This window comes from Gloeophyllum trabeum (assembly GCF_000344685.1).
Source record: "Gloeophyllum trabeum ATCC 11539 unplaced genomic scaffold GLOTRscaffold_00010, whole genome shotgun sequence".
Classification (NCBI taxonomy): Eukaryota; Fungi; Basidiomycota; class Agaricomycetes; order Gloeophyllales; family Gloeophyllaceae; genus Gloeophyllum; species Gloeophyllum trabeum.
Window position 1 is genome coordinate 1,494,262 of NW_006920419.1, and position 19,800 is coordinate 1,514,061.

A 19,800-nucleotide genomic window follows, 5' to 3' on the forward strand; every position below is an offset into this window, starting at 1 on the left:
ACGGTCGGCGTCGCTGAAGTGTCTTGCGCCGGGCCTTCCGCATCCTCTGTGGTCAGCACGCCAATCTCCTCGGCAGAACGCGCGAGGACGTCGTCCACTGGCTTCAAAGGCGAAAGGTTGCCAAGCTCGCGGAACGGCGAGCTTCGGGCAGGCGACGGTGAAGATGGGAGGGAGCCTCCCGTAGCCACGGCAGGGGAACGGGCGGCATTGCCCTCTTCGAGGGAGACAGTCGGTGGTTCCTCAGAAAACTCATCGGGGCGGCCGGGTTTCTCTGTGGCATCTTCGAGGGCCTCCGGGGCATCGATGGGATCGTCGTTACCGATGGCTTTATCTGCGATCTGCACCTCACCGTCGCCGTCCGCTGTATCATCTTCAGCATCAACTACGACTTCTTCGCAGTCCGCCAGGCGCTCGCGCTCCTCAGCCTGCTTCTCGACACCGACCAGGAAAGCGGCGACTAACTTGCGGACCAGCCGCTCCTTCCGCTATTCAAACATCAGTTTCGAGATCAGGGTAGGAGCCTCGAAGGCGCCTGGCATCCAGGCTTCGTCATTAAAATCCTCGGGCTCGACGCCCATTAGCCGGAACTTCTCCAGGCTCTTGGGCGGGAGATTGTTCTTTCCGATCGTCAGTAGAGCTCGATGTAGTCCAGTGGCGTACGACATACTTTGTTTATGTCACTGCAGGCCGTCAAAGCCTTGTGGCACTGGACGTATATACGCCACTCCTGGAAAGATGAGAGGTTGAGCCTCGGTGGCAGGAGTAGGGCACGAGCACTTACTCTATATCCCATCCCCTTCTTTTCGAGAACGCTAACAATCCAGGTCCGGAACAGGACTCTCGCCACCTTTCTGTTGAATTCAAGAAGCCTGGACTTCAGCAGCACGTGTTTTGCCGGAGAGAGGGGGAAAAACAAGTCAGTATGAAAATCTAGCTTCTTGAGGGACGGCAGCTCCCTCAGGAGCGGGGCAGGACGCGTTTTCGCGAAATACTTGACGCTCTCGCCCTGGGGAGCGAAGAATGGCTCGGGGGCGTCGGAATCATCTTCAGAAACACGCGAGGCATGACAACCCTTCCCGTCGTTCTCCTTATGCCTGTCCGATGGAGGTCGAAATTTGCTGGAGGCGGGACAAACGGGTAAAGGCACGTAGCCTCTGTTGGTCTTGTTGGATAGTGGCGGGGGCATGAAGTGGCTCGAACGTCGGGAAAGCTGGGGGCTTGTGGTTGAAAAGGGTGGGGGAGGCGGAAGGCTGTCGCGCGCGACTCAGTGGATGGGGGTGTGGTTGAAGTCGAACTTGTGTGGCTCGTGGTGTCTGAATTTAAACAGGACGCGTTGGCGCACGTGATATGGTTCTGATTTTGTGGCATCATTGGTCAGCCGGGGCCCTAGGCCATTGCTCTTTCTTCCTCATTCGGGAAGTGATGCTAAGCCAGCGATATCGATGGTGGGCTGAGGGCTGGCAGGAATGTACAGTATTGGTTCCATTCAACTTCCTTAAATATCCCCGTGCTCCGATTGCCTTCTTACCAGTTGTTCGTCCTTGTGGACATTCGCCGCTATGCCATGATGTGACAATAGGAAAGGCGTTGGATGGTGGAATAAAATACACGTGAATAAGTTACAAACAAAAATATTGTGAAAAACGGTATACCACAGTGAAATGAAGGCCTCGGTATTACCAAGAATAGCCAGCCCAGAGAGACTAGCGCTACAGATTAGAGCAGACAAAAGGAAACGGTCCCATGTCCAAGGAAATGAAGAAATCAATACCTCTTCCCCGACCGCGTCCTATGATCCCCCGGGCTAGCAGCAGCTTTACTACCCTTGCAGCTCGCTCTGCTGCGCGTAATCCTCGTACTCGACGCCTTCCCAATATTCTTCGCTTTTGGCTCTGACTTCACCTTGCTGAGGCCTCCCCGGCCAGGCCGTTTACTTGGCTTGATATCGTCCTTATCCGCCGACTCAGGAGCGGGTGCAGGTTCTGGTTCTTTGGCATCCTCGATGTGGATCCGTTTGGAACGCCGCGGAGGGTGGCGCTCGCGAAGGCCGAATGCATTCGCAAGCGTGCGCTTGCTGGCAGTCGAATTTTGCTTTCTTTGCTTCGAGTTCTCCGCGACCGCGTTGTGTATGTTCTCGGCGATGGAACGTTTAGACCTGACCGTATGGGTCTCCAGTATGGTAAAAGGCACTGGTCCGTCGTCCTCCTCTGCGGGCCAGCCATCAGCGTTCAGCGCCTTGTCGAAAATAGCTAGGACCCTCTGATGCGTGAGGAGGTTGAGTTCATCGGCTGCATACCTCTCTCGAACATGAGGCGAAAGGTAGTGACTGGCGACCAGTAAGGCAAACTCCTGGATGCACTGGGAAAGAGGTGTGTTATTCTCTACCTCCAGACTCTGGACCTTGTCCGTCACAAATAATTGCCTGTCCCCTGGGACGTCCGTGAACACCGCTGGCACACACTGATACCCTTTGATCTTTAGGCCATCATGGAGAATTTCACAGATGGTATGCCTGAGGATGACGTAAACCAGGACCCAGAAGAACGATTCGATATCGTGCCACGTGAGGTGCTCGCAGTTTAACTCTTGAAAACGCTTGACAGCCGTGAATTGGTATGTTCCCTTGCAAAACAGGTTACAACGTGAAGGGAGCCAGAATACGACAAACGAACCGTTAGATTGCGCAATTCTCCATCCTTATCCTTCATCCCATCGGCGAAGGCCAGCTCAGGGTCAATGAGAAACCCTACGGCTTCGTTCTCTGCGCCCGGATCAGCGCTAATCAGAATGTTATTTACGCTGATATCGCGATGCAGAACACCGTTTTTGCACATATTCTGATGTCCTACGCGGAAGAAGTATCAGCTGCTCCGAGTATGTCACGTATCCACACCGAACAAACCTTTAAGCGCATCTCGTATAGCATGCAACAGCTGGCGCGTGGACTTGAACCGCCACAGCGGTATACCCACTGACAACAAAATACATCGATGATGCACGAGATCCTTGAACACCACCTCTCCTAGCTTCTCATTGACCATCCAGCCCGAGGCGACGTGTACCCGGTCCCGCGGGTCAGCCGTGACGTCGTAGTCGTGATAGAGCCGCGCGACGCCGAACGCGCGCCCCGACGCGCCGTATATCGCACGATAGATATTACCCTCAGTCCAACGCTCGCGATCGCGCCAGTAGTCCTTGACCACGACGAAACCCGCCTCCTCCCTGTCCTCGCAAAGCTTTTGTGCGAGCCAGACGCGCGTGCCGCGCCCGAAAATTGAGTTGGCGCAGAAGAGTGGGGGGCCGATGGTGACGAAGCGGTCCGCGACGCCGTCAGCAGGCTCCGCGTGGGGTATATCGATGAACGTGCTGTCCACGACGAGGTCGTTGTATCCCTTGTGCAGCGGCTCGTACTTGGGCAGCAGCCGCGAGGTGAACGCCTCCTGGTACTTCTCCTTCACCAGCTTGCGCTCCGCGGGCCCGGTGATGGGCATGCGCACGCTCTCGTCGATCCCGCTACGCGCGTGGCTCGCAAACCCCACGAGGAACTCGATCAGCGGCGTCGGGTCCGTCTTGTACCGGATGGGCCCGGAGACGAGCATGCTGGAGCGGTCCCAGCGGAAGAGGCGCGCGACGTTGCCGAAGACGCCCACTGCGAAGAGAAAGCACCGCGGCGCGGCGCGGAAGGACACGACCGCGTACTCCTGCAGCTGGTTCCAGGAGTCGACCTCGGCCTGGTTCATCGTGGGGGTATTTTTGAGGTCGGGCCTGTACCGCCGGAAGGGGTCTTCGTTCTCGGTCGCTTTAACTTCGATGAAGCCGAGCGAGCGCGCCCAGTAAGTGTCCGTTGAGGAGGAAGGGAGGACGGCGATGTCCGGCGCGATTCGGTACCCGCCTTTGGATTCTTGCTTGCGTTCGTTGGCCGAGACGTGGAACTGGAGGGGGAGAGGCTCGTTCTTGACGGCGTTCTCACATATGTAGTTGAGAGCATCAACCTTGGAGATATCAGTATAATTACAGAAGGTGTAGAATAGCATGATATATTCACAATACTCGCGTACATGGCCTTCTCCGATGGTCCTCCAGAAGGCTTCACACTTGGTTTCACTTCCCGCAAGCGTTTCTTGAATTCTTTGAAGACCGTCGAACGAACCGAGACGTCGAATTCCGGAAACGAGTCATCCAGAAACTCGTAGACATCGACCGGTCCATAGAGGTGCTCGGTAGCCTCAGTGCCAGCCAGGATACGATGGTTTGAATGGGATTCCTTGACGGTGCCGAACTGGACAAAGGAGTTCAGACGGTGTGCATGAGCGAGTGCAGAAACAGATTTTGCGCCACGTTTAATTAGGCCAACGACGGTGGAACGCAGGCCAAGGCGGGCGCGCGGAGGGGTAGGAGCGGTTGCAGCGTGCATCTCGTCAAAATCCTCAGTCCATCAGTAACTTTCGAGGAGCGTACGTACGAAGGCGTCCCTCCGTATCCTCCATCTGTTTAAATTCATCTTGTGCTTCAAACGCTATGGCCGTCGTCGAAGGTAGGGCCCTCGTCTGTTGTCGTGTTGTCGGTGCTAGACATAAAGGCTTTGTGCTATATTTGGCATCCATCTGAGACAGCGTCACAGTCGCGTTACTTCACGTGCGCCTGTCACGCATGCGTGACGCTGCTGGCCAATGCTCGTCTGACCAACAATTGTTTGTTCATACGAATTGATGCATCTCGCGGCATTGAGCAGGTGAAGGAACCGACTCCAGGCTTCAGGCCTTTCCCAGCTGGATCCAAAACGTTGTCCACTCAAGCTTGGATCGCGAGTGGCTCACCGTGATGGACAGCGCCAGCGCCGCGCTCTACGTTTCTTCATCAATTTTACCAGGCGCAGCCACCAGCGCGAGTGCGCACATCGTCCTAGTCCCCGTACAAGACGTCCACGTCTGCAGCGACGGCCTTGAGTCACCCGTACGTGTCCTTGTCGCAGACATTGCCCTTGCACAAGATTTGTTGGATTTTACTGGGACGAGCAGCTTCTTGAATTTCGCAGGCTGGTCGTGCACGCGGTGAAGGATGTGCAGGTACCCAACGACGAGGACAAGGACCATCGTGGCGAGCGGGAAACAGTAACAGGAAGAGACAGGCCGCAGCTACGCGTAAGGGTGGCTGTGGCTGTAGCCGAATATAACATTCCTTTGCTTTTGACCAGTACTCTATCCTACAGCTAGTCTAAACAGGCACAGAGTCTCTCGCCAGAATGCACGCCTGAATACGATACGACGCCTGCTTCAACGCGTGGTTCGAGGGCCACCTCGAGCCCGCCGTATCGTCCGCCACCGCGCCGTCAGAGGAGCGCCAGACGCACTCACGGCGTAAGGCGGAGGAATACGAGGCCAGCTGCGGGAAGATTTGGGCAAGCTATCGGGAGTGCGTGCAGGTTCGTTTCAGTATCTACGCGTTCCGTCGAAGGGAGGGAAATGTTGATGTGTTGGGGTAATTAGAAGACCGTGAAAGACCCTGGATTGGGGGAGCTTTTGGCGCAGGCGAGGGAGGAGAACCCGCTCAAGGAGCCCCCGCCGCCCTCGCCTGAGGGAGCGTCATCTTGACCATTCATTGACGTCTCTCTTCACTGGTGGACAGCATTACAGACTTGTGAGTGCGGTTCATTGCGCTGCGAGGTAGCAGTAGACTGACGGTGCCTGGCAAGTGCGCACGGACTTCATTGTATCAATCATCTAACCTTCCAGCCCTTTGGAGCCCAAATGTATCATATCGTATCGCACCCTGTTGCACCGTCAATGTAATCTGCACCGCTCACCATCCTCAATCGTGCCCGATTATCCCACTCCAGGACGTATAAGAGCAGCGTTCGCAGCCCCGGGTCGGCACATAACACCTCCCACAGACCATGCGGATCGTTGCCTCAAATTCACAGAGATCTGCAATATCGTCACGGCCCGCACGACGGATCGACGATGCCATGGAAGTACCCTCCATACGGACTATTCCTCATTCGCGAACTAACTTCTGCTCCTTTGAGGTGAAAATTTCTCATGCCATACCGCCCAGACCAGAATGCAGACTTTCACGAATGATCCATGATGTGATGTGCGTACCTTCACTCTTGATCGGGCGTCTATGCTCAAATTCTCTTCCCTAGGCTGAGTTGGTTTCCAACTCGTTTAACGCAATTGCCTTCCTTGGATGCTCGTCGAATTCGGTCCCCGGAGCGGTGGAATTTGTGAGTGTGTGCTGTGCCAGCGCACTAACACCACTATCTCAGAACATCCGACGGTGCAAGGCGAGTCTCGTCCTGTACCTCCTTTACCGTCTAATCGTTCGTCCCTTTGACGCGAAATTCGTCACGATATCGCCTCACTCATCCATTCGGACCTGCGACGTGCTGAACCGCCTGTCGCTCTTGTCGCCCCGCTGTTCGTCGCCTCAAATCCACACAGTGCTCACAATGACGTGTACAGTGTTGTCCTGACATTCACGACGGAGCGACGGTACCTGGCGAGTGTCGGCGCTCATTCATAATCTGATAGTCCAGCTCGTACGACGCCGGCCAGATTCTTCGCATTTGATTTATACGATCGAGCACACGATGCACCCCAGGGCCACGCGAAGCCCATCGATCGCTTTTCGATATTCCAATAGTCTTCGCGGGGCCATGTGGCTGGTTCCCATCTCTTGCAAAGCGCGGTGCACGCTCCCAGCACGTGGTTCTGGTCTCCTATATAAAAAACACGGGTGTGTAGAGGATGAACAAACGTATAGCAGCGATTCCTCCCATGACGCGCCTAACATTGCTCGCACGCAGTGGAAATTTAACCGGACTTCATACAGAGCCGATAAGGGTTCCGGACTTGTCAGGGCGTCCACTGAACACGAGAATACCCCGTTGTCCATATACGTCCCACACAAGTCCTCTCAAGGTCTTCTCGGAGAATGCAAACGAAGTACGTTCCATTGGTGTTTGAGATACATACTACCGACACTGATATATACACTCTGAGAAGTTAAACCATCATATAACTTGAAATACGACCTGGAGAGAAACATGCCCAACAACCTATATACCCGATATAACATGAAGATTAAGCACAGAACATCAAAGAACAAGCCAGGGGCAGGAGCGCGTAACATAAGCACGTCCATCTCATGTCTTACAACCTCGACGATCCTCGCATCGCGGAGACTTAACAGTCAAGGTGCGCGTCCACTTCGATGGCGTCTTTTGACCAGAGGCTGATGTTGCCAAACGCGCCGAGTATGTCCTGTAAGGGATGGGCAGGCTGGGCGAAGTCAAAAGGGGCCATCGACATCATCGACGCGTCGTGGATGTCGATGTCGCCGGCTTCGTCGGGAAAGTCGACGTCCATCGGCTCCTCGTCGACGTGGGCAAGTCCCGCGAGAATCGTCACAGGCATGTCAGCGGGACCCTCGGTCACCTCGCACTCCATAGGGTCTACCGGCCCATGGAACGAGATGTCCATGGCCGACCCATCGGCGAGCTCGACCTCTTCGACGGCGCGTCGGGGGCGGCGAATCTGGACCTTCCAGTCCTGGTCCATGCGCTCTACCGGCCGCTCATCCTCGTCCGAATCCTCCGCCTCCTCCTCGAGCGCCTCCTGCGCGAGGACCTCGGCAAACGCGTTCGCGTACACCGTCTGGTAGGCGTCGTGCTCCAACGCCCACACGTTACCCATGCGCGGCTTGAGCATGTCGTCGTCCTCGATGTGCGGGAGCTCCATTCCCTGGTTGGCGAAGTCGTATTCCAGGTTCTCCCGGGCGAGGATCTGCGCGTACGCGCACGCGAGGCCTTCGGTGTAGACTTCGCGCTCGAAGTCGTCGCGCGGGGCTCGCCCCATCCCGATGGCGAGGCAGGCGAAGGAATCCGCCGGTGGCCCTCGGGCTGCCGCCGGTTGCAGGTGCTCTGCTCCCTGCTCAGTATATGTGTTGTCTTGTAAGGGAAGATGCATATGGTGTGCTGGCAGCGGAACCTCCTGTTCGGAAGGTTCCACCTTTACATGCAGACTGGGTGACGTCTGTCGGGGAGGCGTCGAGAAAGGCGCCCATTTCAGGATCGCGGTCGTCGTCGCTGAAGTGTCTTGCGCCGGGCCTTCCGCGTTTTCCGTGGTCAGCACGCCAATCTCCTCGGCAGAACGCGCGAGGACGTCGTCCGCTGGCTTCAAAGGCGAAAGGTTGCCAAGCTCGCGGAACGGCGCGCTTCGAGCAGGCGACGTAGCCACGGCAGGGGAACGGGCGGCATTGCCCTCTTCGAGGGAGACAGTCGGTGGCTCCTCAGAAGAGTCGTTGGGGCAACAGGGCTTCTCTGCGGCATCTTCCACGGCCTCCGGAGCATCGATGGGATCGTCGCTACCGACGGTTTTGTCTGTGCTCTGGACCTCACTGTCGTCTTCGCCTTCCGCTGCATCATTTTCAGCATTACCTGCGACGACGTCGCCCCCCTCGCCAATCACAGACTCTTCCCCGTCCCCTTCAAAGCCTTCCTCTTGCTGCTGTACGCGAGTCTGCTCTGCCAGGCGCTCGCGCTCCTCAGCCCGCTTCTCGACACCGACTAGGAAGGCAGCGACTAACTTGCGGACCAGCCGCTCCTTCCGCTCTTCAAACGTCAGTTTCGAGATCTGGGTAGGAGCTTCGAAGGCGCCTGGCATCCAGGCTTCATCGTTGAAATCCTCGGGCTCCACGCCCATTAGCCGGAACTTCTCCAGGCTCTTTCGCGGGAGATTGTCCTTTCCGATCGTCAGTAGAGCTCGATGTAGTGAAGTGGCGAACGACGTACTTTGTTTATGTCACTGCGGGCCGTCAGAGCCTTGTGGCACTGGACGTATATACGCCACTCCTGGAAAGACGAAAGGTATAGGCCTCGGTGGCAGGAGTATGGCACGAGCACGTACTCTATATCCCATCCCCTTCTTCTCGAGAACGCTAACGATCCAGGTCCGGAACAGGACTCTCGCCACCTTCCTGTTGAATTCAAGAAGCCTGGACTTCAGCAGCACGTGTTTCGCCGGAGAGAGGGGGAAAAACAGGTCAGTATGAAAATCTAGCTTCTTGAGGGACGGCAGCTCCCTCAGGAGCGGGGCAGGACGCGTTTTCGCGAAATACTTGATGCTCTCGCCCTGGGGAGCGAAGAATGGCTCGGGTGCGTCGGAATCATCTTCAGAAATGCGCGAGGCATGACAACCCTTCCCGTCGTTCTCCTTATGCCTGTCCGATGGAGGTCGAAATTTGTTGGAGACGGGAGATTCGGGTAAAGGCACGTAGTCTCTGTTTGTCTTGTTGAACAGTGGTTGGAGCATGAAGTGCCACGGACGTCGGGAACGCTGGGGGCCTGTAGTTGAGGAGAGTGGGCGAGGCGGAAGGCTGTCGGCACGACTCAGTGGACGGGGATGTGGTTGAAATCGAACTTGTGTGGCTCATGGAGTCTGAATTTAAACAGGACGCGTTGGTGCACGTGATATGCATTGTAATGGGGCTGGTTCTGATTGTGTGGCATCGTTGGTCAGCTATGCCATTGTTCTTTCTTCTTCATTTGGGAAGTGATGCTAAGCGAGTGATATCGATAGTTGGCTAAGGGCGAGCATGCATATTGGGGTTACTTCCGCTCAGGGTCCAGAAGATAGGCGTCTATAATCATGATGTGGCCATCTCCAGTACCTGCGCCGCTGGGTAATTTTCCACTTTGCCAAGCACTCTGACAATCCATTGTCAGAGTATTTGGAAGGTACACAGGATCCTCGAGCTTCGTTTTCGCACTGACTGTGAAAGGCGTTGATTGTTACATGCTGTGAGTTATCGACCATCATCTTGTCCGGGCCGCATTCTCGGCGATTTTCAATGAACGGCCTTTGTAGGGTCAAAGGAGGCTATGAGGCATTGCTCATTAGTCTCATTGTCCTATACCGCGACCGATCGCAAGTCTCTATAGAGATTATGATTATCGCAGCCATCCCACCTTTCTTCCAAAATGCCCCTTCAAGTTTCACCTCGAAATTTAGACGCCGGTAACAAGGCCACGACGTGTCGTACGAAAGAAACCTCTTTGTACTTCTCCTTCCAAGACATATATTTCCTGGAAATTCAGCCATCATGTAAAGAAAACGTGGAGTAAAGTCTCAGTCAGGAGAGAATAAGCGGTGCCCTTCAGCCACAGACGCTGGAGCCAGGGGTTAGGATTCCAGAGCGGTGCCTGGGATACGTGTTCATTGGCTGAAGCCTAGACAAAGACAACGAGCGTCCCGCCATGCCAGTTCGCAAGGGTTTCCGTCACAGTAAACTTCGCAATCCACACGCCTACGGTAAGGAGTGAGATTCCATGTTCAGTCGACTCTCGTCAAAGCCGCTGGTAATTTGATTCTCAAACATCGTTTACCGGAAACGGGATTGAACGATACCTCTACGTTGGTGCACATTCAGCACAGGTGCATGAACACGGAAACGCGTGAGCTGAAGCGCTTCACGGACAATGGGGGTATCGTAGGCGGAAAATCCCGTGTGGCTCATCAAGCGCAGTGGCGCAGTGGCGCTGTTGACCATTGTTCGCCCCTGCTCTTAACGCCAGGATAGACGCTCTCACGTTCATTCTGTTTGAACAGGCAACCCACCTGATAAATTCGTGAGTGGTTGTTTTTCCCTACGCCCATGTCATCCATAGCCAAATACACCTGCTGGCGGCACGCCTTCCCCCCTTTCTCTATCTTACAGTCTAGCATGATGCACTTCGCTCACCCGAACCACATACCACGTTTTAGTTGAGCATTTAACAATGTATTCGGGCGCAGGCGAGGAAGCTCGCAGATCTCTGTATGGTCCGGTGTCCACAGATGCTTTCCTACAAGACATTTGTTCCACTGACTCGGAGTACAAACCTCCGGCTCAGAAAACCATAGACCGATCCAAAACTCTCTTGAGACGAGCCAGGCCAGGAACATCCAGGCACGAATGGACAGCAGAACCGCTGGTCAGACTTCTCGTAAGTCTGGCGTATACTCTGCTGCATCCATCCACAACGAAGTAAATAGGTCAAAGCACTCAACGCCATTTCACGCGATGTCACCGATGCAGATTTCAAACCGCTACGATTCGAGGTCATACCTGATGAAAAACCCGGTCTGAGCTGGACTCGTACGAGGCCTGCAATCACAATCCAAGACTCGGATGGACCGCTCACGATATGGCAAGAGGGGAATAGCTTCATTGAGGTCGACGCCTACGACGATCGAGATCCAGGTGACTTCCGGAACGTAGCTCAATGGAACAAGGTCCACGAGCACGCAGCCGAGGTGATGCACTACCGCGCACGCCGCTTCCTCGTCGCTCTCTGCGTATTCGGCGACAACGCCCGTTTCTTCCGGTGGGACCGGTCTACGGTAATAGTATCTGACTCTTTCAAATACAAGGAGGACCCTGCGCCGCTGATCGAGTTTCTGACCTGCTTCGGCGTGTACGACGATGGATACGGATTCGATGATACCTCCAGCACAAAGATTACCAGTAGCCTGGAGCTCGCAAGGGCAGAGAGGCAGTACCAGCTCGCGAAGAAACTTCTGGTGTACCCTGAGTGTGGAGACCCCAAGAAGGATGCCCGCTGGCTGGGCACGTCAAGGAAGATCCGGACTCCGAAGCCATATCGGCGTGGGTGGGAAGACTTTACCACGCTGGGACCTGCGATGGCGGCGAACACACGTTTGATCGGATGTGGTTCGCGCGTATGGCTGGCGAGTCTCCCCTCTTACCGCAAGTACGTGATCATCAAGGACAGCTGGCGCGACAGCACGCGCTGGTGCGAAGGTGATATATATCGTCGGATATACGGGAAGGATAAGCGCGTCTTCGGGGTTGCGCGTCTGTACCACTACTTCGATGTGGAGGACGTCAACAGCGGGGAAGTGATTGTAACTCAGGGCGAAGCGCTCAACGAGAAGCTGAAGAGGGACAAGTACGATGAGAGGACGCTCCATCGCTGCATCCTTGCTTCCGTCGGCATTCCGCTGAGCCGATTCACGTCGACGCGGCAGCTACTAGAAGCAGTCCGGGATGCCATCATCGGTGAGCATCTGCAGATCTCTTGACTAGATTGCAGACGGTTGACGACTGTTGACTCCTCCCGCAGGCCACAAGAACATGTGGGAAAGGGGCGTGCTTCACCGTGACATCAGCCTACACAACATCTTGATAAGCTTGTACCCGAAACAAGAGGGCGGTGCGAAAGGGTTCCTCATAGATCCCGAGTACGCAGTCATACAGGGCGAGCCCGGTTACGACCAAGACGTGCTCAACGTCTGCGTGAGTATAACGAGCTCCATGTCCCCGACGGTGAAATAGCTAATACTGACTCACCACGCTTTACAGGGCACGCCAATGTTCATGTCAATCGACCGCCAGCCCGAAGTGACGAGCGGGGGCCCGCACGAGCCCTGGCACGACGTCGAGTCCTTCTACTGGCTGCTCGTCTACGTCCTCGCCGCTGAGGGCCGCTTAGTCATCCATGAGTACCGGTGGCCTTGCACGCTGGAGAAGGACGAAGTCCAGCCCTCCCGGCGGTTTGTCTGGAAGCACGTCCGCTACATCACTGTTGACGAACATGAGCCACTGACGAAGTGCATGACGGCCCTGGCGAAGCTCGTAGAGCAGCAGTACTGGGGCAGTCTGGATCAGGGTAAGCAGCCGAGAGAGATGGGTGCAATAACACACGAGGCGTTCTTGGATGCGATTAACAAGGCTCTAGACGCGGAGGGGTGGCCCGAGGGGGACGCTTCCATCGTCGCGAAGGCATACCTACACGCTGCCGGGGTGCCCAAGCGGCCAGCAACGAAGCGCAAAGCGAGGGTCGAGGCAGCGAACGCGCCGCCACTGAAGCGCGCACGCCCAGCTCCTGCGAGAAAAGGTGTGAAGGCGAAGTCGAAGACGGGTGGGACGCGACGAACGCGTGGCCGTACAGCATAGTAGCGGACTGAGATCTATTTATCCTGTACTCGACACTTTCTCTGTAACCGAAAGATTGTTCGCATTTCGATCGACTAATCTGGGTATGTATACCGTCGGAAAGAAATGTGTTCAGAAGACGGCCATGAGCCTTGACCAGACTGAGAGATAACAGCTAAATTGATGATTCAAAGCGATTGATTAGGCGAGACCGGCGTGTTGGATAAAATCGTCCAGGGAAGTCAAACTGCAAGTGATATTGTGGCAGGAGATTTACCACCAGGAGCGGATGACATGGGCGTGAGCGCATCCACCCAAGCACAAATTGTAGAAGGAGCAGGATGCCGTTGAGCAAGCGATCCAGTAAGCATACGACAGGTACGACCCTTGATTTCAACAAGAGACGCATTCGAGTTCTGCCAGCGGCTTGAGATATGCAATGCGGAGGGTCCATGACCATGATAGCGGATAAGAGTATTTTAGATATAAAGGACAAGGAGCAGATCACGAAGGAGAACAAAGCGGCGATGGACGACGTAAAGCCAGGTGATTGGGTGTGCTTGATTGACAGGTACGACATATCTTTGCATGACAACGACTATCCTGTTTGACGGTCCAGTAGGAAAGTACCCAAAGTCTGCAGGGAGGAGGGGGAGTGTCCAGAGATTTCTCAAGGGAGAGCGAGGTCAAAATAGGCAGGCTCGTCGCGAACGAGGCCAAAGCAATACCAGCACGGGTAGCCGCGCTTCATGAGCTGTCAAGACTGCGAGCTGGTTCCAGGTTACACCCGGGTCGTCAGTGGACATTTCATCAGCTATAGAGACAACTGCGTTCACAGGTGCTCGAAAGTGGCCGCAATGATTCATGAGGATTTTACTAGGACGCGTGGTGTGACTCCGAAGCAGAGATAAGCGAAAGTCAGATCCATGTTTCAAATGTCCTCGGTTCGAAACGCATCCTTTGTGACTGTCGAATCGATATACGACTTCAACAGCAGCACTTGCAAGCTTGGACATCGTGTCAACCAGGGGAGATGCAGGCCGGGGAATGCCGGAACGGACATGCAACCGATACTCACCGACAACTCATGGACGTCGACTGGACTAGTACTTGGACCGGACAGCGATGATTGAGCGCTGACGATGATTCGGATGCTGCATTGCATGCCTGTGCGCGGTCCTCATTCGAGGCGCAACCCAGCATACCATTGTCGCTGAACCAGTTCTCCTCTGGATACCGATTGCTTTCTCGCTGCGATGGCGATGCCTCGCAACGCATTCTAGGCGCTGATGAGCACGTCAGTTCTTTCAGGACGTCAGGTATTGGGTCCTTCTTTGGTTTTCTCCCTTTTCCTTGGCATTCTCCGCCGGTATCGACATCAACTCGTCTTGCTCGGCCGAACCCGCGTGGTCCTCTTCGCCTTCCGGTTGCAGGCAGCAATCCACAACGTTGCGAATCTGTTTCGCAAGGTGTAAGCACTTCCACGAGTGCGTTTCGTACCCGCCCGACGGCAGGTATACTTGATACAGTGGAAACGTTGACTGACAATATCAGGACGTTGCAGACCAAGACGTACTGGTACAAAGGAATACTCCCCCCCTCCCCCTCGCGCCGCATACCGCTGCGCTCCACCTCAGAAGCTGGGAGACATGTAAGAAAACGTCACCTTCGTCGCGGCATCACTTGATCCGCAGCAGCACAGGTACCTCTACCGTAAAGCCAGCAACGAACGATGGTGCTTTTGCCACAGCGTGAGGGAATGTTGCTCCCCAGCCCCTCGCTGCTCGGGTCCACGGCCGGGCGCATCCCTCACCCCATTATATTAGAGGTGACTGTGCTTCTCCGAGACGTCCGCGTGGGTCTCTGCGCTGTGGGTGGAGGATCGGGTCGTTCAGCGCCTCGTCCGACGTCTACAGCGCTTGACCAAAGACTCGCACGGCGGTTCTCAATCCTGGATGTTTTATCACTGCATGTGCACCCGGCGGCGTATCTGCTTCTCGTGAATACCTGGTGCTCGTAGATATTGTCGCGGATGCACGAGCGGAAGTGCGATCTCCGTTGGTGTCGCTACCCACTGTGGCTCTCAGTATTCGGAGGCTCAGACCGCCATGGCGTACATGATCTTCGCCAGCACGATGCTTATGTCGCAATGGCTAGCTCTTTCATCCATCTGTGTATTCCGGGCTCGCCTCAAATGTTCCAGCTTTGGTATCTGGCGACGGCGAGTCCATTGTGGAGTACCGGGCGATGGGTTGGCGACGACTCCGTGAAGCAGGTGTTCCGTAGAGGAATGTATCTACATACCTAGCCCCTCGAGACCGTGGCGGCTCTCATCATGTACCGGATCCTGACTCTACGGTGCCCGAGAGCGGGTCGTTTGCGTTGCGCGGCCCGCTTGACGCGACCTGTATCTCGCCTGCCTTGGACCCTCTCGTCCTTCTGTGGCTCTGGAGTCATATGGCACACGCACACACCCAACGATGAAGTGATCAAGTGCATCTTCTCACGGCGGAAGCAGGTACGGCGATCGATTCTTGAATTCTTGCTCGCTTTCGTGGACCGGATCTCGTGTCGCTAGTCCCGGCAGACGATATTGCAGCTGACCCGCAGTTGTGTAGATGACTCGCGGTGCTACTGGCTACCCCATCCCGTTTTCTTGCGCCTCGCAGCCCTGAACGTGCACCTCTGTGAGTATTTAGGGCACCTCGTCGATCGGTGCCCTCAAGCGTTGGCCGGACCTATCCACTTCCGAGGGGCGGGGGCAGAGTGCCAATAGTCGGGAAGTTGTCCTATTCATGGACGTCCGGGTGTCCCTGTTTGTGGAGATTTGGGCCTATACCGTGTAATTCGTCGTTCCACTTGGGCGTTCAGCAATATCAGGCCGTTCGTGGTATATTTACGCTGGTCCGAAGGGGTGGGGTTGCCGAACACGCAAGTCGTGAGAAGGACGGGGTGAGCGCGTTGATGCCTCGATGTCGCTGTCTGAAAGTAGGTTTGCAGGTTTTGCAGGTGGGTAACGGCCCTGGCATGCCCAGTTCTTTTTGAATGCGCTCGTACCCGTATTGCGGTCTTCTCGTCCAGCGAGAGCTTTGTGATTTACTGGGCCTCGGACCGCGGCCGCAATCCTGGTGTTTGTTTCCTCGGGGCATACTGTGGTTACAAGGCCCGTCTTGAGTGCAGTCATTGTGTCTCTGCCTCAGTAAGCCCATCGGCTCGGAAAGCTGATGTCCCCTAGGAAAGTATGGGTGCTGGCGGGTGCGATCTGAGTCAGGATATATTGCGAAAGTGAAGAGAGGTTGACAATATACTGTATGTCATATGAGGCTTGCATCACCGTCATCGTGTTGGCTGTCAAAGGATGGATCTTTGATGGATGCTGCAGAGACGAGACTGAAGATACAGGGATGGATTGTCAGGACAAGCTGCTATAGGTCGTCTAAAGGAGCCTGAGAGGATGGTCTCGACAGTCGTTTAAGTTGGTGGAGAAGGGGAGCATAGTAACCGACGTTCGGTTATGCTGGCCCATTACACCCACAAGGTTTGGATTCGGAACGGAAGTAACACCCACCGCACCCCAAGTAGTCAATAGTAGATGGAACGACAAGAACCAATAGAGAATCGAAATATCCTTGCGCTGGGGATGAGCTGGCATATGGCTGGCGCCTTTTGAAGTCTCGTCGTTAGGAATTACTACACGAGGTATAATACAATAAGCGAAGAGGTCAGAGCCGGATGAAACAGATTCTTGGATAAAGCTATGTACACAGGGGTATCGTGGAGAAGGAATGAACAGCAGAGGCAGACAAGAGACGTCGGCCAGATATGCAATGTGGTCTCAGCCTGAGCGTTGTTGAGCGCGGCGCGTCTGCGAACGCGTCACAATCCGAGTAGTCCCTTGATACGATGACACGGCGTGATTCCGACGAGCAGCACTCCGCGTGTTTTTCGCGACGGGCGTCCTCGTTGCCACTGCGGCCGTGTGCCGCGAGCGTTTTAGCGCCGACTCTTCATCGGCAGGTTCTTTCTCGACCGACGATCCCTTCCTCTTGCGCGTCCTGTGTGCAGTCGCTAAATGCCAGGCGACATGCTGTGGAGCTTTGGGAGGCGGTGCTGCTGATATATGCTTAATACCCCGGGCAGCAGGTCCAGCCGACGCGTTCCTTGCATTCGGCTTCAACTGGTTCGTGCGACGATCCTGTTGCCCTTGCTTGGCCACTTGGGCTGACTTGGAAGTCCGGGAGATCCTTGAGCTTCTGCCAGACTCCGCTTTGAGGCGCGCAGCATTTAAAGCTGCTGCGACCTCTTGCTTCTGCTGAACACTGTGTCGCTCTAGTTGCTCAAAAGGCACGGCTGCATCGTCAACCTCGGATGGCCATTCAGCGGATTTCAAAAACTCATCGAGCGTGGCGATGACCTTGGCGTGGGTGAGTTGGTTCAGTTTCCCGGGAAGGAGGTCCTGCTTGACTTGAGCGGGATAATAGTGGGAGTAAACAATGGAAGCAAGCTTCTTGATGCAAGCAGTCAACGGAGGATTATTGACAACAGTAAGGTTAGGCGCATCGTCAGTAAGGAAGGTCTTCTTGTTGCGATCGGATGGGTACGTGTCGTATAGAGAAGGGAGAAACTCGACAGCTGGCTTGTCAACCCGCTTCTGGGTGATGTAGCACGGAGTGTGGCGGATAACAACAAAGACTAAGACCCAGAAGAACGACTCTAAATCATGCCATTCTTCATGGTCCGCTTCATCGTCAACCCAGCGATCAATAGCCATGAACGGTGGCGTGCCCTTAGTAAGGCTCGTCATTAAAGGCACATAACAATCATTCAGCCAACGTACCGTCAGATAGTGTAGTTCCGTTGCCAGGTCAGGCATGGTGTCCACTACCGCTAATTCGGGGTCTATGAGGAATCCTCGGGCGCCCATTTCCCTTTCCGGATATACACTGATCATGATGTTATGGGGGCTGATATCACGGTGCAGAACACCGTTGGAACACATGTTCCTGTGCCCTGAACAGCTAGTTAGCAGGGATGAAGTCCGATTTCAGTGCCACTCACCCTCCACGGCGTCTCGAATAGCGTGTAGCAGCTGCTTTGTCGATTTGAAGCGATCGAGCGGAATACCGACCGATAACAAGACGCAACGATGATGGATGCGCTCGGTGAGGTCCGTCCCTTCCTCGTTCAGCCTTGCAGCAGCGGTACAGCAGGGCATTTCCTTCGAAACGGGATCTGGGACGTCAAAGTCGTGGTAGAAGCGGGCCACGCCAAAAACAGACTCCGCCCCCTTGTATATCGACCCATAAATCTCCCCTTCCGTCCAACGGCTCTCATTTCGCCACGTGTCCTTGATGACAACAAAACCGTCCTCGCACCGCCTGGCTCTCTTTGCCAGCCAAACTCGAGTTCCGCGTCCACGGACGGACCTGCTATAAAACATCGGTCGTCCGATGGCCAGGAAAGTTTCATACAGTCCTGGCTTCTGGGGGGATTCCACTACGATTCGGGTACTCTCGCCATCTAAGGTGTCTCCGTCGCGATGTGGCGTATACTCCGACAGGATCCCAAGATGCACCGCCTCGTCGTAGCAGCTGTGAACGAGCGCAAGCTCAGCCTTGGTACCGAGACTCGTATGCGCCGTCCTGTCGATCCCGCTATTGGCAAACTTGGCGAGGCCGACGACGAACGTGATCAACGGAGCAGGGTCGACTTTATAGTGTACGGGATCAGAGACGATGATGGACGACCTGTCCCATCGGAAGAAACGGACGACATCCCCAAAGAAGCCCATGCCGAGGAGGAAGCAGCGGGAGACGGCACGGTACGCCATGACGGCATATTCCTGGATCTGATTCCACGTCTTCAACTGCACCTCGGTGAATTCATGTTCTCCCGCGCTTGTCGACACCCTCTGGTACCACGGATCCTCTTGCTCCGTGGCTTTCACCTCTATTATGCCCAATCCGCGAGCCCAGTAGTCGCTCGAGGAACCGTGGTTCTTACTTTTTCTCCGTGGTTGGATGGATAGGTCGGGTGTAGTTCGGAAACCGCCAATCTCCTCTGCCGGCCGTAGGTCTCCACAAACGTCGAACTTTACAGGCAAGGGACGGCCTGTAACGGCCTTCTTGGCGATTTCATTCAGAGCCTTCGCCTTCACCGCCAAGACTGGTGAGTTCATCAGTGTCACTTTGAGGAAAATCACAGCTTACCAGAGGTGAATACATCAGTCGTTCCGACCGTTTGTTGGCTCCAATAATTGTCGGGTCGACTTGGCGTAGCAAGTCGGTAATATTGACCACTCTCTCGTTCTTCACGCCGCAAACCTTCATCCCAGGGAAGCAGTCGATTTCCAGAAAGGAATCAATATCCACTGGTCCATGGACCAACTTAGCAGCTTCCGCGCCTGCAACCTGACGGTGGACAGTCTGTTTAGGCTTTTTGGAGGAAAATTGGTGGTAGAGATCCACACGATCGTTATTAGAGAGGTGAGATCGAGATCGAGAATATTCCAAGCCATTCCCATTACCATTGCGAGGAGGAGCGGAGCGGGCAACCCGGGCAGGCATTTCATGAGTCTCGGGGGCAGGTGAATGTCAAACGACGTACGTGGCGAAGCCGCGTAGAACCATGTTCAAATACAGGCATAGTTTGGTTACTTGTGGTCTTGTTTGGCTCCAGTTGAATTCTGTGTTTGTGCAATGTGGCAGTATCGATGAAGGTAATGGTAAGCGAATACAAACGAGTTGCCAAATTGAGCCTCAGTCGGATGCAATGTCACGTCACGCTACGCGTGATGCTCGTGCTGTCACACGAGCGCAAAGCATGTGGAGGAGACACCCGCACTTAATGCTCGACCAATGG

At 55.0% G+C, this 19,800-nt stretch overlaps 6 protein-coding genes across 6 annotated transcripts; 2 read left to right on the forward strand and 4 right to left on the reverse strand.

Moving 5' to 3' along the window:
• Positions 1-59: 59 nt before the first annotated feature.
• On the reverse strand, positions 60-1,186 carry GLOTRDRAFT_131156 (uncharacterized protein; the record flags this gene model as incomplete). The annotated part of the gene is made up of 4 exons (XM_007869913.1): positions 60-485; positions 573-617; positions 668-727; positions 782-1,186. Coding segments are annotated over 4 exons (936 nt in total), but the record flags the coding sequence as incomplete, so codon positions are not given.
• Positions 1,187-1,554: 368 nt separating this feature from the next.
• Positions 1,555-4,556, reverse strand: GLOTRDRAFT_139906 (uncharacterized protein). The gene is made up of 5 exons (XM_007869914.1): positions 4,463-4,556; positions 4,046-4,279; positions 2,903-3,992; positions 2,673-2,845; positions 1,555-2,622 (listed from the first exon to the last, which is right to left on the reverse strand). The coding sequence occupies exons 1-5, from the start codon at positions 4,499-4,501 to the stop codon at positions 1,765-1,767; spliced, it is 2,394 nt and encodes a 797-aa protein (XP_007868105.1). The 5' UTR covers positions 4,502-4,556; the 3' UTR covers positions 1,555-1,764.
• A 701-nt stretch (positions 4,557-5,257) lies between these two features.
• On the forward strand, positions 5,258-5,567 carry GLOTRDRAFT_22655 (uncharacterized protein; the record flags this gene model as incomplete). The annotated part of the gene is made up of 2 exons (XM_007869496.1): positions 5,258-5,422; positions 5,487-5,567. Coding segments are annotated over 2 exons (246 nt in total), but the record flags the coding sequence as incomplete, so codon positions are not given.
• Positions 5,568-7,187: 1,620 nt separating this feature from the next.
• GLOTRDRAFT_131159 (uncharacterized protein) lies at positions 7,188-9,314 on the reverse strand (the record flags this gene model as incomplete). The annotated part of the gene is made up of 3 exons (XM_007869915.1): positions 7,188-8,744; positions 8,795-8,854; positions 8,910-9,314. The coding sequence occupies 3 exons, from the start codon at positions 9,312-9,314 to the stop codon at positions 7,188-7,190; spliced, it is 2,022 nt and encodes a 673-aa protein (XP_007868106.1).
• Positions 9,315-10,956: 1,642 nt separating this feature from the next.
• GLOTRDRAFT_131160 (uncharacterized protein) lies at positions 10,957-12,960 on the forward strand (the record flags this gene model as incomplete). Its single annotated transcript, XM_007869916.1, has 4 exons — positions 10,957-10,987; positions 11,080-12,063; positions 12,128-12,300; positions 12,367-12,960. The coding sequence occupies 4 exons, from the start codon at positions 10,957-10,959 to the stop codon at positions 12,958-12,960; spliced, it is 1,782 nt and encodes a 593-aa protein (XP_007868107.1).
• Positions 12,961-16,774: 3,814 nt separating this feature from the next.
• On the reverse strand, positions 16,775-19,505 carry GLOTRDRAFT_131161 (uncharacterized protein; the record flags this gene model as incomplete). Its single annotated transcript, XM_007869917.1, has 4 exons — positions 16,775-17,725; positions 17,777-17,949; positions 17,998-19,090; positions 19,149-19,505. The coding sequence occupies 4 exons, from the start codon at positions 19,503-19,505 to the stop codon at positions 16,775-16,777; spliced, it is 2,574 nt and encodes an 857-aa protein (XP_007868108.1).
• Positions 19,506-19,800: the final 295 nt, after the last annotated feature.